Consider the following 17,748-nt stretch of genomic DNA (forward strand, 5'->3'; position numbering starts at 1 on the left):
TTGCTGTGTGAAATGCGCAGATGGTCTTTCATGGTAAAGATGTCAACTTTGACAAATGGTGCTATCAGAAATAGCAATTGTAAAATATATATACGGCGCCCTAGTTTTACTTTGTGTTTTCCCAACCAAAAAAAAAAAAATGTCAGTGCTCTGTGCACTTAAGACTGCAGTATTTTTAAATGCAATTACATGATAAACTTAAATGATTTGTTAACAGTTTGTGCATAGTGCAAATTGGTGTGTTGATGCGCTGTACGAAGAGACATTTTATAGAGGGTGTTGTTAATTTAATGGACAACTGGCCCACTGTATTTAATATCATTTGAAGGAGGGGAATATGCACAACCAATCAGAGTGACCCCTCTCATCCCCTTTAATAAAGGAACCCTCACACTTTTATGCACACTACTTTTTTTGCATCAAAGATTGCAGCGATTGCCCACCCCTAGTCTATGGAGCCCATGTCCAGTATCGTTCCCCACCAAGAAGCACATTTCATAATTTTATAATGTGTTAAGAATTCCCCAACAAGTGCAGTTGTACTAAAGTTAACACATTCAAATTGTGTAACTGCACTGACACCAAATTAAGGCCTTTAGAGCTTTATATCGGAGGTCAGTAATTAAGGGAATTTTATGACTCTGTGCACCTTTTGAAAATCTTAGTTGACTTTGGGCAAAAGCCATAATACAGCCTGAACCGGTTGCCAGTCAGTCTCATATTTATACCGTCACTCTCATATTAATAACGTCACTAAATGGAAACTGAATCCATGTTGTCTGTGCTGGGGTCAGACTCATATGTTACTACTATACTATCAGAAGTTCAACACTCTCATGATGAGTAATTTGAGTTCTTGGTCCCTAACACCTACCCATGGATTTCAAAACAAACAAACAAACATCAACACAAAACATTTACCGCAAAACCCTACTGTTATAAAATCAGGTCATTACTTAGAATTAATGAATTAAAATGTCTTACCATAGAATGGAGACAATTCCATCCCTGTTTTTTTTTTTTAATACAGGACAGACAAAAAAATGAAATGTATGATTACAATGGATTTGAGAAATTGGAGAAAACTGCTTGATTGAATTCCTCGACAGGTCAAAAAGTGCAAAGTTTTTTTTTATATTTTCCTTCTCAAAACATTTATAAACTTCAAGTTTGCATTAATGGAGCAGTTTACATGACTTAAACATTTAGTTTGATCTAAATACACAAATTTAACTGAGTTTGTTGTACATCATCTTTAGCATCACACTTTATTGACCAAAAAAGTAAGCTTTGTCCTAAAATGCAACCAATCTTTGACCAAATCAATCAAGATTGTACTTACCTTGTAGCTTGTATTTCATCATTCCTAAAAAAGTGGCCCAGTATATATTTTATATGCAGGTAAAAATTGAAGACTCAAAGGAAACACAGCTGATGTGACTGCTTTTTACTAACTATTAAACTGAGAATAAGGGGGCTTCACTGACTGGACACTTTTCCTGGGGGGACTGTGATGCTCAAATCCAGCTGGCGTGAAATTAAAAGAAGCCTTCAACGAATTCATAAACAATTGGAAGAGTAACCACTTGGGAATTTGTGAATTGTGAACGGTATTTGCGTTAAATCCCAATAAGACCCTATACAAAATCCACACATATAGAATATCCACTTTTATTGTAACCTAATATCTTTTGCGGTGCCTTTTTTGGTGTCCTGGATCTTTTGAAGAGAAAGCACAACAGAGTAGCATAACATAATGGGTGCTTAAATTAGCCCTTACCAACATCTTGGCTGCTCAGTACAAGAGATGTTTGAAACAATGTCACTGACAAATATTTGAAGCCACTCCAACGTCTTTTTTTCGATCATTATGAATGATGAAACATTACCAAAATGGACTCCTGAGTACAATTAATGTTAAATAGAAATATCAAATCATTCTATTTGCATCTTTACTAAAATACCAGAGCATCCCAAAAGTCAATGATGGTTGAAATTTCTCACATTGCTTAACTAAACCACACACATGTGGCAAAGTAATATCATTAGATTGGAGACTCTTCCCGCGTTGCACATTTTTTCATAGCAGAAATTTTTAGTTTTGTTTTTCTTTCAAATGGCTTTCCATCATCACATGTGTTGGGATGATGAGGTAGGAATGCCATCTGATACCATTCTTCTAAGACAAGCTCATTGACCTAAAACAGAAGGGCTGCTCCTCCTTGGTGGTCACAGATAACAGTATAAAAGTCCCACCCTCTGTCACGTCCAAAGTTTTGGACTGATAGGGTGCCAAGCAAGGTGAGTGTTTCATATCATTGTTCCAATGGATGATAAAGGAAAAAAAGATGAGTGGATAAAAGATTACTGAGGCTTATTTGTTCTATTACAGTACTTTTCAATCTATAGTACCCAGCTGGTGGACCGCTGAGCAGGTTAAAGGTACGTTATCTGTGATTTTTGACCTTTTTTTAAATGAATTGATCCCTGAATATCTGCGTCATTCATATTTTTCTCCGTAAAGAGGCATCATGAGTCGAGACCCAGAAATGGAGTGTTTTGGCCCGGCAGCCGTTTACCTCCGGAAGCCAGAACGAGAGAGGTTGGAGGCTCAAAACACTCCTTTTGATGCCAAAACGGCCTTCTTTGTGGCTGAACCCACTGAGATGTATGTGAAGGGCAAACTGGTGAAGAAAGACGCAGGCAAAGCCACTGTTGAAATCAAGGGTGGGAAGGTAAATGGATGTTGCACTCAAATAAAAAGAGCCTTATACGTATTGACATATTTAGCTAAGATTCTTCCCTGTTTTGTGACAGAATATCACCGTCAAAGATGATGACATCTTCCCCATGAATCCACCCAAGTTTGACAAAATTGAGGACATGGCCATGATGACCCACCTCAGTGAGCCTGCTGTACTGTACAACCTCAAAGAGCGTTACGCAGCATGGATGATTTATGTGAGTAGGAAGTATTTGACACCCTTGCTTACCGAAGAGAATGGGTGTCGGTATTAAACCTGTCGCTCTCTACAGACCTACTCTGGGCTATTCTGCGTCACTGTGAACCCTTACAAGTGGCTCCCAGTGTATGACACCATTGTTGTAAATGGATACAGAGGCAAAAAAAGGATTGAGGCCCCACCCCACATCTTCTCCATCTCTGACAATGCCTATCAGTTCATGCTCCAAGGTACCGTTTGCATCATTTAGTATCTCTTCCCAACAATTACCCATTTCCCTTCTTTGGGTTTACATGACCTCCATTTTTAAACAACAGCTTATTATTAAGTTTCCAAACATTCCTTCATTAATGTTCACAATCTATTTTCTAACACACTACATCCTCAAATGTTCAAGGTGTTTATCTTCATGATATTTTTTGTCATTTTCTCCACAGATCGGGAGAACCAGTCAATTCTCATTACGTAAGTTGTTTTAAGGAATTTATTTTCAGTGGCTGTCTGGAGTTTACATGTTCTCCCCCGGGCCTGTAGTACCACACCTGAATCAAATGATCAACTCATCAGCAAGATGTCCAGAAAATTGATACCAATCCAGATTATGTGATTCAGGCGTTTTGGTGGAGGGAAACATGGAAAAGAGACTGTATGAAGGCTCTCAAGGACTAAACAAATCACTAATTAACATGATTGTCTCTCCGATATTTTTGTCCAATATGTAGAGTATACAGTTGATTTGCTTTGATTAAATGTCTTAAAACTTGACTTAATTATAGAGGAGAATCCGGTGCAGGAAAGACTGTGAACACCAAACGTGTCATCCAGTACTTTGCGACAATCGCAGTGGCTGGAGGAAAGAAGGCTGAGCAAACGTCCAGCAAAATGAAGGTAATACAATGAATACTATCACATTGCCGAAAAACATATTTGTTGTGTAAAAACAATATCGTAAAAGTAAAAAAATAATGTCTGTTAATTTTAGGGCTCCTTGGAAGACCAAATCATTGCCGCAAATCCTCTACTGGAGGCTTATGGCAATGCCAAGACTGTGAGGAATGACAACTCCTCTCGCTTTGTAAGTTTTCTCTGCAACAACGTTGTACTTTGTAAATGTGCCTTTAAAAGATTTAATGTTTATCCTCATGGTACCATAGGGTAAATTCATTAGAATCCATTTTGGAACAACGGGGAAGCTGGCTTCAGCAGATATTGAAACTTGTAAGCTTGCCTCGCACATAATCCCCAATTTTTTTTAGTACTTGATCAACGAGTTATTTTTTTTCTTCTGTTACTCAGACCTGCTGGAGAAATCAAGAGTGACCTTCCAGCTCTCTGCTGAGAGAAGTTACCACATCTTCTATCAACTCACAACAGGCCACAAACCAGAGTTGTTAGGTTTGTAGTACTGTGCCCTATATTTCTCTGAAACTTTGAGTTTTATCATCCATTCCTACATACTTACTCACTATGCACATATTTTTCAGAGGCTTTGCTCATCACCACCAACCCTTACGACTATCCCATGATTAGTCAGGGTGAAATTACAGTCAAAAGCATCAATGATATTGAAGAGTTCATTGCCACCGATGTGAGTACTGTACCGGATAAAATACACAATGTCTTGACACATAAATTGTGTGTATTTTTCAATGGTATTATTATAAAACAAACATTGACTGACTGACTAACTAACTATATGACTACAGTGACAATGGAGAGACACCCAACGTGATTTTTTTGTCTGTTCATCTGTCCTATAGACAGCTATCGATATCTTGGGCTTCACTGCAGAAGAGAAAGTAAGCATTTATAAGCTAACTGGTGCTGTGATGCATCATGGGAATATGAAGTTCAAGCAAAAACAGCGGGAAGAACAAGCTGAGCCAGATGGCACTGAGGGTAAGGAATTTATTTGATTTATTTACATTTTCTTATGTAATATGATGGTAACGTTCAGTACTAGTCAAGCATTAGGCCAGACTTTGTGAGTTGGATATTTATAGCCAAGCAATGACTCAAACATATTGAAAATATTAAGTTTAATTTGACATCAAATATTAAAATTGGCATTCTTGTCAACCCTGTTTATAGTTAGTCACAAATTCAAATAAGGATTATTCTCTGCTAATAACCTATAGTTTATGGTGAGATATGGTTTGGGCGTAATAGCAGCATGCCCACTGCTATGTTGAAGGGTGGGGCCCAAGCAGATGGCCTCTACTGTATGTTAAGATCTTTTATAAATTCCCCTTGTGTTCTCTAGTTACATTGTATATGTATATATATATATAGGGATGTTGATGGCATTAGAGTGAATATCATTCACAGCAGACGGGTCTTCGCATAGTCTGCAGTCCTATGGCACTTGTCCAAATATTGCCATCAGAGCCTTGGCACTTGATATGATAATCTCTTGTCTTCTCCGTTTTTGTCAGTGGCCGATAAAATTGCCTACCTCATGGGCCTCAACTCTGCTGATATGCTCAAGGCTTTGTGTTATCCAAGAGTCAAGGTTGGCAATGAAATGGTGGTTAAAGGTCAAACTGTGCCCCAGGTAAAAAAGAAAAAAATATATACTATATATAATTAAATTCCCCCCCTAAAAAGACATTCCAAATAGAAGTTACAATGAGATTTTTCGATTTCTAGGTTCACAATGCCGTAATGGCTCTCGGCAAATCCGTCTATGAGAAAATGTTCTTGTGGATGGTGGTCAGAATCAATGAAATGCTGGATACTAAGCAGCCCAGAAACTTTTTCATCGGTGTGCTGGATATTGCTGGATTTGAAATTTTCGATGTAAGTTAAATCCAAAAACACACTCTTCAAGTAGTCATAGGAGGATGAAAAAAAAATCAACTATTCCTCATTTCTCTTAAGTTCAACAGCTTGGAGCAGCTCTGCATCAACTTCACCAATGAGAAACTGCAACAGTTTTTCAACCACCACATGTTCGTCCTGGAGCAAGAGGAATACAAGAAAGAAGGAATTGAGTGGGAGTTCATTGACTTCGGTATGGACTTGGCTGCCTGCATTGAGCTTATTGAGAAGGTAATACAAAACAACAATGTGTACTTGGGTATGTATGCGTTTATACAAAACTAAAAGACAAAATATCATTACAGCCAATGGGCATCTTCTCCATCCTTGAAGAGGAGTGCATGTTCCCTAAGGCTTCAGACACCACCTTCAAGAACAAACTGTACGACCAGCATCTTGGCAAAAGTGCCCCATTCCAGAAGCCAAAGCCTACAAAAGGCAAAGCTGAGGCACACTTTGCTCTTGTTCACTACGCTGGTACTGTTGACTACAATGTCACTGGTTGGCTGGACAAGAACAAGGACCCCCTGAATGACTCGGTTGTTCAGCTCTTCCAGAAATCCTCAATGAAGCTGTTGGCCTTGCTGTATTTGTCTCACGCATCAGACGGTATGTTTGTCTTCTACTCGAGTAGAAATGCCACATTAGAAGAGAGTATGGTGGTGCATATGCAACAAGATGGAAAGGTAATCAGCTTTAAAAAATGAAGGAAAGAATGGTCATAAATTTTTTTCCAGATGGGAAAGGTGCAAAGAAAGCTGGCAAGAAGAAGGGAGGTTCCTTTCAGACTGTGTCAGCTCTCTTTAGGGTAAGTTTTACTTTACAAAAAAACAAAACTTTGAATTATTTTTAAACATTTTCTCGAAATATTCTAATAAATGACAATCTGGTAATTGTTTCTTCCTAAGGAAAATTTGGGAAAGTTGATGACCAACTTGAGGAGCACTCACCCGCATTTCGTGCGTTGCTTGATTCCGAATGAATCGAAAACACCAGGTCTGTATTAAACATCTATATTTTGGCGTGGCAGGTGAATTTCATGCTGGAAATGTGCTCCCTGTTCAAGGTCTGATGGAGAATCACCTGGTTATTCATCAGCTCCGCTGTAACGGCGTGCTGGAAGGCATCAGGATCTGCAGGAAGGGTTTCCCTAGCAGAATCCTTTATGGTGACTTCAAGCAAAGGTACTTTAGTCAATGCATATTTAACAGCAATTGAGCATTGTGGCAGTGTTAGCTTATTGCTATTAATTCATTTGTACAAAAAAACTCACAACTTTTAAACCCATCGTGCACTCTTTAAGATACAAAGTATTGAATGCAAGCGTCATCCCAGAGGGACACTTCATCGACAACAAGAAGGCCTCTGAAAAACTTCTGGGATCCATCAATGTGGATCACTCGCAGTACAAGTTTGGCCATACCAAGGTGAGTGATGCTTTGTGGTATGAATCAAGTATCATGTAGACTGGATCACATTTGCATCCATATTCCCTTACAGGTGTTCTTCAAGGCTGGATTGCTGGGTACATTGGAGGAGATGAGAGATGAGAAACTGGTTCTACTGGTGACCATGACTCAAGCTCTGTGCAGGGGCTATGTCATGAGACGAGAATTTGTCAAGATGATGGAGAGGAGGTATGGGTGATAGTCTATTTCTATTTACGTTTTTATTAATGACCTCAGAGGTGAATGGATCTGCCACTTAGATATCTATATGCCTAGTGCAAAATCCCTCAAATTTAAACACAGGACTGTTACATATCAATGTTTGGAGAAATTCCCTCACGGACCCAACTTAATCATCCCCTTTCTCAATGCTAGGGAATCTATTTACTCCATCCAGTACAATATTCGATCATTCATGAATGTCAAACATTGGCCATGGATGAAGCTCTACTTCAAGATTAAGCCTCTTCTCAAGAGTGCAGAAACTGAAAAAGAGATGGCCCAAATGAAAGAAGACTTTGAAAAAACCAAGGAGGACCTCTCCAAGGCATTATCTAAGAAGAAGGAACTGGAGGAGAAGATGGTTTCTCTTCTGCAAGAAAAAAATGACTTGCAGCTCCAAATTCAGTCTGTATGTGAAATAAGTAGAGATGTATTTATGTCATTCTACTCACTATATTCTAAGCAATTTTCATTCCTACCATAGGAGGGAGAAACTCTTGCTGATGCTGAGGAGCGGTGCGAAGGGCTCATCAAAGCCAAAATCCAGCTTGAGGCCAAGGTCAAAGAGGCTTCTGAGAGGCTGGAAGACGAGGAAGAGGTCAATGCTGAGCTGACAGCAAAGAAGAGGAAGCTGGAGGACGAGTGCTCCGAGTTGAAGAAAGACATCGATGACCTGGAACTTACCTTGGCTAAAGTAGAGAAGGAGAAGCATGCTACTGAGAACAAGGTGGCTGTGATGTTTATCTCTTGTGGATTTTCACCTCGTTGCAATTAGCTTAACCTTGAATAAACCTTGGTGGCATAGGTTAAAAACTTGGTTGAGGAGATGGCTTCTCAAGATGAGACCATTGCAAAATTGTCCAAAGAAAAGAAAGCTCTTCAAGAGGCCCATCAACAGACACTAGATGATCTTCAGGCAGAGGAAGACAAAGTCAACACTCTGACAAAAGCCAACTCCAAGTTGGAGCAGCAAGTAGATGATGTGAGTGAGATGATTATTATGTTGGTGTTTATACAGTATTGTGTGTATCTAAGTGAATACTTCTTTGAGCTCTTTTAATACAACATATGAACTCACCAGCTTGAAGGATCCCTGGAGCAAGAAAAGAAGCTCCGTATGGATCTTGAACGTTCCAAGAGGAAACTGGAAGGAGATCTGAAGCTCGCCCATGAGACCATTATGGATCTGGAAAATGACAAGCAGCAGTCTGATGAGAAAATCAAAAAGTATGTCAAATCTACTGTTGAATTTACCATCATATCCATGTTTCCTATTGGTATAACTCTCACAAATTGTATTATTAAGGAGGGACTTTGAGATGAGCCAACTTCTTGGCAAGATTGAGGATGAACAGTCAGCTGGGATTCAGCTTCATAAGAAAATCAAAGAACTGCAGGTCTAGTCAAAGATAAATAACTTTCATTTAATACTTGCTTCAATGGAAATGAATGAATGCCTTTCAATGACCATTATTGTTTCCATGATTACAATCCAATTGCAGGCCCGTATTGAGGAGCTTGAGGAGGAAATTGAAGCTGAACGGGCTGCTCGTGCCAAAGTGGAGAAGCAGCGGTCTGATCTTGCCAGGGAACTTGAGGAGATCAGCGAGCGCCTTGAGGAGGCCGGCGGAGCCACCTCGGTCCAGATCGAAATGAACAAGAAGCGCGAGGCCGAGTTCCAGAAGCTCCGTCGTGACCTGGAAGAGTCCACCCTCCAGCACGAGGCCACTGCCGCAACTTTACGCAAAAAGCAAGCCGACAGCGTGGCTGAGCTGGGTGAGCAGATCGACAACCTTCAGCGCGTCAAGCAGAAACTGGAGAAGGAGAAGAGTGAATACAAGATGGAGATTGATGACCTCAGCAGCAACATGGAATCCATTGCAAAATCCAAAGTAAGGTTCATGACAAATATTTGACTAAATTTGACTTTTTTAACCCTCATTTAATTGTTCTTACCATTTTTTTGCAGGGAAACCTGGAGAAGATGTGTCGTTCACTAGAAGATCAATTAAGTGAATTCAAGTGCAAGCATGACGAGCACATGCGTCAATTTAATGACATCAATGTTCAAAGAGCCAGATTGACAACGGAAAATGGTGAGTCAGAATGGAATAGCATAAAAAATAAACTAAAGCAGACAAGTTCTGCTATTGAGGGTGACAGAAATCCCATTCCACTTCGCCAATGATTTCAAATGTCACACTATCATACCCTAGTCTTTCCTGTCAACTGCCAGGCAATTATTTCATTACAAAAGGCATTACATGAAAGAAGAACAAACTTTTGAGATGGCCCAACTTTCTCTTTATTTCAGGGGAAATTGGCCGTCAATTGGAAGAAAAGGAATCTCTGGTTTCTCAGCTTACAAGAGGCAAGCAGGCCTATATTCACCAGATAGATGAGCTTAAAAGGGCACTTGAGGAAGAAACAAAGGTGATTTTTTTTCATGCCCTTATCTTTAATGCATCAAACAGTGTCATACATATCCTCAGTTTAATCACAATTATCCTGTGCGCAATGTCAACAGTCCAAGAATGCCCTGGCCCACGCTGTTCAGTCTTCTCGCCATGATTGTGACCTGCTCAGAGAACAATATGAAGAGGAACTGGAAGCTAAAGCTGAGCTGCAGCGAGCCATGTCCAAGGCCAACAGCGAGGTTGCTCAATGGAGAACCAAATATGAAACGGATGCTATTCAGCGCACTGAGGAGCTTGAAGAGGCAAAGTAAGACTGTTTTCAAATGTTTTTTTTTATTCTTTTTTAAACTGTGGGCATATTGTTCGTGCATCTACCTCATTCTCCACAAAGTTGGCTCTGTACCAAAAGACCTCGAACCAAATGATGTGTCTTTGCAGGAAAAAGCTTGCACAACGTCTTCAGGATGCAGAGGAGTCCATTGAAGCCGTGAACTCAAAGTGTGCCTCTCTGGAAAAGACCAAACAGAGACTTTTGGGTGAAGTTGAAGATCTGATGATTGACGTGGAAAGAGCTAATGCTGTCGCTGCCACTCTTGACAAGAAGCAGAGGAACTTTGACAAGGTCAGGTCTTGTGTCTGTCTTGTTACTGCAACCAAGATATTTCCTAAATACGGGATGAAATAAAGTTATAATCTAATGGTGATGCCTTCAGGTTCTAGCTGAATGGAAGCAGAAATATGAAGAGAGTCAGGCCGAACTGGAGGGAGCCCTGAAAGAGGCCCGCTCACTCAGTACGGAGATGTTCAAACTCAAGAACTCCTATGAAGAATCTCTGGACCATCTTGAGACCCTCAAGAGAGAGAACAAGAACCTGCAGCGTAAAATAATTTACCCATTTCTTTATAATGTCATCTTCAAAGTAAAAATGCAAGGATAGATCGAAATGTTATGCTTCATTTTTTCAACAGAGGAAATAACTGATCTAACTGAGCAAATTGGAGAGTCAGGAAAGACAATTCATGAGCTGGAAAAAGCCAAAAAGATTGCTGAAAGTGAAAGAGCCGAAGTCCAAACAGCTCTTGAGGAAGCAGAGGTACTGAGAACTACAATATTCTAACTTAAATAGTCTTGTTCCAAATCTTGATTACTATAAACTCCTTCACAGGCCACTCTGGAGCATGAAGAGTCGAAGATCATTCGTATTCAGCTTGAACTGACCCAAGTCAAGAGCGAGATTGACAGAAAACTTGCAGAGAAGGACGAGGAAATGGAGCAAATCAAGAGGAACAGTCAGCGTGTGATTGAAACCATGCAGACCACTTTGGATGCTGAGATCAGGAGCAGGAACGATGCCCTGAGAATCAAGAAGAAGATGGAAGGAGACCTGAATGAGATGGAGATTCAGTTGAGCCATGCCAATCGCCAGGCTGCTGAGGCCCAGAAACATCTGAGGAACCTCCAGGGACAACTCAAGGTACACCATAAAATGTTAATATGTCCACACAGTGCAGTAAAGCAATGCTTTGTGGGTCTTTAGTGGACTCGTAATTTCACCTCTTCAAGATGTATTTTCTTGCATCTAGGATGCTCAACTGCACTTGGATGAGGCTGTTAGGGCTCACGCAGAAATGAAAGAGCAGTTGTCCATGGTAGAGCGCAGGAACAACCTGATGATGGCCGAGATCGAGGAGCTACGAGTTGCTCTGGAACAGACGGACAGAAGCCGCAAAGTGGCCGAAGCTGAGTTGATTGATGCCAGTGAGCGCGTGACACTGCTGCACTCGCAGGTAACAAGCACAGGGTCATGTTTACAGTTGAAAAGAGTGGAAAATAGGTTTTCAAATGTTTGAAAATCTAAAAAGCTTCTTTTCCATTCATTCAGAATACAAATCTCATCAACACTAAAAGGAAACTGGAAGCTGACCTTGCTCAAGTCCAAGGTGAAGTTGAGGATTCTATCCAAGAAGCAAGAAATGCTGAAGAAAAGGCCAAGAAGGCCATCACTGACGTAAGCAATTCATAATGTCCGTTCATTGCTGATATGCATCGTCTGGTCAAATTTTTAAAGTGCAAATGGTGCAATTTAGTTGAAATCAGTTCACACAATCCACACAAAATTGTCACAATATTTAGGGATATATTCTTATCCCTTTTCACTAAAAAATGTGCAATAATTGCAGTGTTAAAGCTTGGACTAATAGTGAACAGAATCTTATATAATGTTGTAAAGCATTGTGTTTTCTACCAACAATAAGCTCAGTGATTTGAACTAGTATTTTAAAATATTTAGTTTTATCTTAGATTCTAGACTTTTGGATTGTTTCCATCCAAAAGATAATTTTTCAACAAGTTTACAACATTCACCAAATTTTGCCAGAAAATAATGCACTCTATGGTCAATCAGATATCCTAAAATAGAACAAATTTAAAAATGCTTTTGTTCACTTTCATGTCTTCTTGAAACTACGCCATATTTAGGCTGCCATGATGGCAGAGGAACTTAAAAAGGAGCAAGACACCAGCTCTCACTTGGAGAGGATGAAGAAAAACCTGGAGGTGACAGTCAAGGACCTGCAGCACCGCTTGGATGAAGCTGAGACCCTGGCTCTCAAGGGGGGCAAGAAACAGCTCCAGAAACTGGAGGCTCGGGTATGTTTTATGGTGTCGATATCCATTTGGATTGCGTTTTTGTCAAGAATATCTACTAGTCTGTCCTGGAATGATCCTGGAAAGTTTAGAAAAAATCTGGTCTTCTTTTTGCTGAAGGTAAGAGAGCTGGAATCCGAAGTGGAAGCTGAACAGAAAAGAGGCGCGGAAGCTATTAAGGGGGTCCGCAAGTATGAACGGCGAGTCAAAGAACTGTCCTATCAGGTAATGAATGATTTATTGTGCTTCATAATAGGCGGAGTCTGTTTTTTTCTACCTCAAGAGGGCGTTAATCACTTCTATGTTACACACCTTGTAAAACATAACTTAAAAATAAATACTCTATGAACAAACAGATATTAAACATCTCCAGTTTAAGAATTCTACCGAACAACAGTAATACTTTTTTTTGCGTCCAGGTTGTTAGGGATGCTTCATTAAATTTTATTCAATTCAACAATGTTCTATAATATGCTCTATAGTATGTTGTCTAATGTGCCACCTTCAGACTGAAGAGGATAAGAAGAATATTGCAAGACTTCAAGATCTGGTGGATAAGCTCCAGCTGAAAGTCAAGGCTTACAAGAGGCAGTGCGAGGACTCTGTAAGTGCCAGATGGTTTACTAGGGGTGGGAAATTTTTGGTCCTCCATGTTGGATTTGTGGCATAGCTGCAGCAGGTGGAAAAAGTAATATGCAGGTGTGTCAGGGGAAAAGAAAAAGAATCTGCTTATTTATCTGTTTTTTTCATTGACCACTCAAAATGTGTGAAATTGTAATGTGACCTGTCCATGGTGCTGATACAGAAGATAGATCATTTTCGAATGTTTAGCTATTTTATTATTATTAGTAAACCAAATATAATGATGATACATGTTAAATGTACTGGATATGTCCAATTTTAATTGTAGTACTCTATTCTGATTTACAAAATAACTGACTTTTTCTTTAGTAAATAGTATTTCTTTCTTAAAATTCATATTAAAGATAGAAAATAGTTTAAATCTTTCAACTTTACTTTCATTTTCCTAAAATGAATTCAGTGAATTTCTTACTTTAAAATACATATAACACCTACATTTAACCTTGAAGTAAAAACAAGAAAACCAGGATCATATAAAGCTTAAATTAGAGAGAAATAGACATGATTTTAGAAAATCCTTACAGTTGAATGATCTGATGTTAATATAAATGCTAAAAAAAATCAGTGTTACATTATAATAGTGCTTTGTATACACTGTGTGACATTGCTGTGAACTCTGCTTTCCAGGAGGAGCAGGCCAACTCTCACCTGACCAGGTACAGGAAGGTTCAACACGAGATGGAAGAGGCTCAAGAACGAGCCGATATTGCCGAATCACAGGTCAATAAGCTGAGGGCCAAGAGCCGTGACTTTGGCAGGGTAGGTTTGTTCACTTTTACTTATATGACGCGTGCGATAAATTGACGACATATATCAAGTGACTGAAATGCCCATTTCTGTGCTCCTTTAAAGGGAAAGGATGCTGAAGAATGAGCGTCAATCACAAATAGACACTGCAAGAAATCATAAAATATGATCTTTTGTTAAATGTCTCAAGTGTGTACTAAATAAATCTGCTAGCAAAAGGATAACTTTTGTTTTGGCTTGTTTTGTTTAGTGGGGCCATACAAATGTTTGAACAAAATTATTCGAAATATCAAATAAGGTCTGTTTATTTGATTTTTTGAATAATTTTGTTCAAATAATTAGATTGAGCATTTTTCTATTTCCATCAAACTAGTAAGCTGAGCTCCACAGTTATAACGTGATTAATACGGTGCCTAAGTGTTAGCTGTGTCTAAAATAACTTGAACTCTCAAGTGTTGCCTGTTATCACGTGGAAGATGTCCAGGTTAAGACAACTGCAAATCTAGTGTACGTGGTGTTAATGTTTGTGTCAGTGGTGTGTCATGACACTTTTTGTTTGGGCATCATTGTGCTATGGAAAGGTCTTGTGATAAAAATAAACATTTAGTCCAGATATACTTAGTTCAATAGATACTAGGGTTTGATTGAAACCACATATGATATAATATACATCTGTGCATTAAGACTTTGTTTTCAATTGTCTCAAAAATAAAGGGGCCATTTTTACATACAAAGGCCAATTATATACAGGGAAAATTCTGGTAAAGTACTTTTTAAAATGTTTAATTACTGCCAGGTCTAATGAGAGGAAGTGGAAGTATCTATATTAATCTTTAGAAAATACAGCTTAAGTTTTCTTTGGAAGATAAATAGTATGCCAGGATTATCCTATTGAGTCCAATTCTATAGATTGGTGAAGCCTGAAATGTCTACTAATCAATAATAGCCCAGTTGTGATTTATTCAGGTCCCTGGATATGAAATAACCCGAGTCTAAGAGAATATTAACCAGAAAAAGATGTTTATTTATCACACAGTATATCATCAAAACATATATTATGGTATATCGCCTCATCCAAATATGGACATGTAGATCAATAAGAGCTGCAATGTTTATTCTAATATAAATATAACTTTTCACTTAATTTTAACTCCTGTCTTAGCATAAACCCTTTTATGAAACAAGATATAGAGCCCATCCCATACCGAAGGCCATTTCCACAAAAAGAGAGTAGACGGAACAAATGTGTGAGCTCACTGATGAGAGCTCAAGGCTATGAGCATTGCTGAGGAGACATCTATATTTGTATTTCCTCCATATAAGCACCCAAGGGCAGCAAAACGGATCAAGTGTCACATTTTTATTTAATATATTGTCCTATTTTGTCGGGTGTCAAGCCCGCCGCCTTCAGTCCCCAAAGCCCCCCTCGCCCCTTCTTTGTCACTTCAGTGTCATCTTTCAACAAGGAAAGAATGCAAACTACCACAGGCCGCATAACACGATCCCACCCTTTTGCCCCGCAAGGGGAACAAACGCTAGACTTGGGAGAAGGTCAAGCTGTGAGGGTGGTCTTGTCTTCACTTAATCTGTCAGCGGTCACAGTGCAACAAGACCATTTAGAGAAAGAGTTTAAAAATAAAACACACGAGTGTCTTTTCTTAAAGACCCAGTAGATGTGAAGCTGCTCACCTGTTCATTGCGTATGATAACAACGTTTAAAGGCAGAAGGGGGAGTGGTTAGCGCGTGGGCCTCACAGATCTGGGTTCGAGAGTTCGATCTCGGGTCGGTGGTCATTGTGTGGTGTTTGTGTGTCCTCCCTGGCCTTGCGTGGGTTTCCTCCCACATCCCAAAAAGCATGCATGCTAAGATAATTGGATCCTAACTTGTTCCTAGCTATGAGTGATTGGTTGTTTGTCTCCTTGTGCCCTGCGATTGGCTGGCTACCAATCAGGGTCTCCCCCACGTCTGGCCCAAAGTCTGCTCCAGTACCCCCGCGACCCTAGTGAGGATAAAGCGGTTCAGAAAATGAGCAATGAGATAGACATTGATTGAGGTCAGATATGGGGTTGAAATTGCTATGAAATACTCTATATAGCAAGTGGCGTTGAAATAATGGCAGACCATATTTTGGACATAGATCCGTCAAAAAAAGGGATCCCAAAGGCTTAATAATGAAATTAGATGCTAATTAGTTTTGCTTTCTCAGCTGCCTTGGCGCCGCCCACTACTAATTCTACAAACAGATGAGGTCACACGCAAAATAAGCTGTAGATTTCTGCAGTCTATTAACATGCTATCCATAGGCTTTCTATTCTCTCATTGCTGTGTGAGCGTTCTGTCATTCTTTCAACAGGAGAACACTGCGCTAGAATGCTCCACATGATCGTCAACTGGGCTGGTGATGTCACAACCAAAGTGGGAAATCCCTGGTATATTGTCTGTAAAACTGTATATTGATCTCATCTCATCTCATTTTCTGAACTGCTTTATCCTCATTAGGGTCATCCCAGCTGTCTCCGGGGCCAGAGGCGGGGGGTAACCCTGAATCGGTGGTCAGCCGATTGCAGGGCACAAGAAGACAAAGGTCAACCATGCACACTCACTACGGGAAATTCAGAGAGTCCATCTGCCTAGCATGCATGTTTTTGGAATGTGGGAGGAAACCAGAGTGCCCGGCGAAAACCCACACAGATCTAGAAAAACGGACTATTTAGGACTTTTAATCCAATTTAAAAAAAAATCGAAATATTACATCTAAAATGGTCTGGCCCACATGAAACCTAATGACACCCTTGGACTAGAGAGACTGTTTCATTTGAATGCCAACATTTTCAAACGGTGTGGGTAATCCTATCTCAGAAATTGGCACATTTCCCCCCAAAACAACAGTCCAATTATGCTTTTCACTGCAGACGACATGTCATTAGTCATTTGAACAAGCGAGCTACTATTTGGAAACTCGACTCTAAATATCTTCCAACAAGTGTTAAATACCTGACATCAGAGGTCAAACAAAATAAGCACAACATTTGCTGTCAAACAAAACAAGGTCACAAATAGACATTAATAGAAAAGAAGAGCAGACTATAAATAAAGCTAAAATAATTCATGGAAATAAAATAAAATAATGAAAAATAACTTAATGAATCAGTCAATGCAATGGCCACCACGCATGTAATTGTATTCCAAAAGTGAAAATTTGCTAGAAAACCATTGATTGTTGACCTTTTAGTTGATCCTAACAAGTCTTTTATGGTTTTCCTATTATTGATGACCATGCAGCACCAAACAGAAGGTACAACGTCTTATTTTATTTTCATTTTCAATTCTAATCCAATCCAGATTTCCTCCTTTGTTCTTCCCGCTTAAACAATGAAGGCTTTGTTATTGTTTGTTGGAAGAATGTCCTTTTTCGATAATGCCACTCTGTAATCCGATGACCGGATACGGAGCTATTAATAAGCGCATTGGTGCATTCTCCATTGTCTTCTAACAAATCCAATTAACGTTGGGATTTGATCCGACTGAAGGCTGGCCCAGTATGTCGGTCATGGCACGGTATCCTTGTTTTCACAAGTCCTTCATTTTGTTCCTTTGTCACAGGAAAGACTTGTGAGGCTTCTGTAACAGAATACCATTGACATATGAGCGCTTTCTCTGTGTACTAAAGTTGGATGCTCCTCAGTGCCAAAGTGCATTAAAGAGATTATTGTCAAGACCCAAACAATGTCGAAACTTAACTAACAGACATGCCAGCCGGATAAAATAGTTAGACAGTTTAAAAATAAAAAGACATCTTTAAAAGATTTCTATATATAAAGCTCATTTTTTTCCTCCATCT

The 17,748-nt window shown here is 39.5% G+C and overlaps 1 protein-coding gene across 1 annotated transcript; it reads left to right on the top strand.

Annotated features, from left to right (window-relative positions):
* Positions 1–2,155: 2,155 nt before the first annotated feature.
* Positions 2,156–14,130, top strand: LOC144203725 (myosin heavy chain, fast skeletal muscle-like). The gene is made up of 41 exons (XM_077727298.1): positions 2,156–2,301; positions 2,393–2,442; positions 2,525–2,735; positions 2,818–2,961; positions 3,037–3,193; positions 3,401–3,428; positions 3,740–3,851; positions 3,946–4,038; positions 4,118–4,181; positions 4,260–4,358; positions 4,448–4,551; positions 4,724–4,862; positions 5,399–5,517; positions 5,613–5,762; positions 5,844–6,014; positions 6,089–6,392; positions 6,521–6,591; positions 6,692–6,779; positions 6,850–6,967; positions 7,087–7,210; positions 7,284–7,420; positions 7,607–7,862; positions 7,938–8,180; positions 8,259–8,435; positions 8,535–8,680; positions 8,760–8,850; positions 8,956–9,345; positions 9,423–9,549; positions 9,768–9,886; positions 9,981–10,177; positions 10,309–10,492; positions 10,584–10,749; positions 10,840–10,964; positions 11,037–11,345; positions 11,455–11,658; positions 11,754–11,879; positions 12,350–12,520; positions 12,638–12,742; positions 13,026–13,121; positions 13,787–13,918; positions 14,012–14,130. Exons 3-41 carry the CDS (start codon positions 2,532–2,534, stop codon positions 14,030–14,032), a joined length of 5,811 nt encoding a protein of 1,936 aa, XP_077583424.1. The 5' UTR covers positions 2,156–2,301; positions 2,393–2,442; positions 2,525–2,531; the 3' UTR covers positions 14,033–14,130.
* Positions 14,131–17,748: the final 3,618 nt, after the last annotated feature.

The sequence above is a fragment of the Stigmatopora nigra genome, chromosome 10, assembly GCF_051989575.1.
Source record: "Stigmatopora nigra isolate UIUO_SnigA chromosome 10, RoL_Snig_1.1, whole genome shotgun sequence".
NCBI lineage: Eukaryota > Metazoa > Chordata > Actinopteri > Syngnathiformes > Syngnathidae > Stigmatopora > Stigmatopora nigra.

What these genes read in the sequence shown, in the direction of transcription:
- LOC144203725 (XM_077727298.1), top strand. Translation starts at nt 2,532, where the DNA reads ATGAGTCGAGACCCAGAAATGGAGTGTTTTGGCCCGGCAGCCGTTTAC. An exon ending in AAACGTCCAGCAAAATGAAG is followed by an intron (nt 3,852 to 3,945) that starts GTAATACAATGA and finishes TGTTAATTTTAG; the next exon opens with GGCTCCTTGGAAGACCAAAT. An exon ending in CACTTGAGGAAGAAACAAAG is followed by an intron (nt 9,887 to 9,980) that starts GTGATTTTTTTT and finishes CAATGTCAACAG; the next exon opens with TCCAAGAATGCCCTGGCCCA.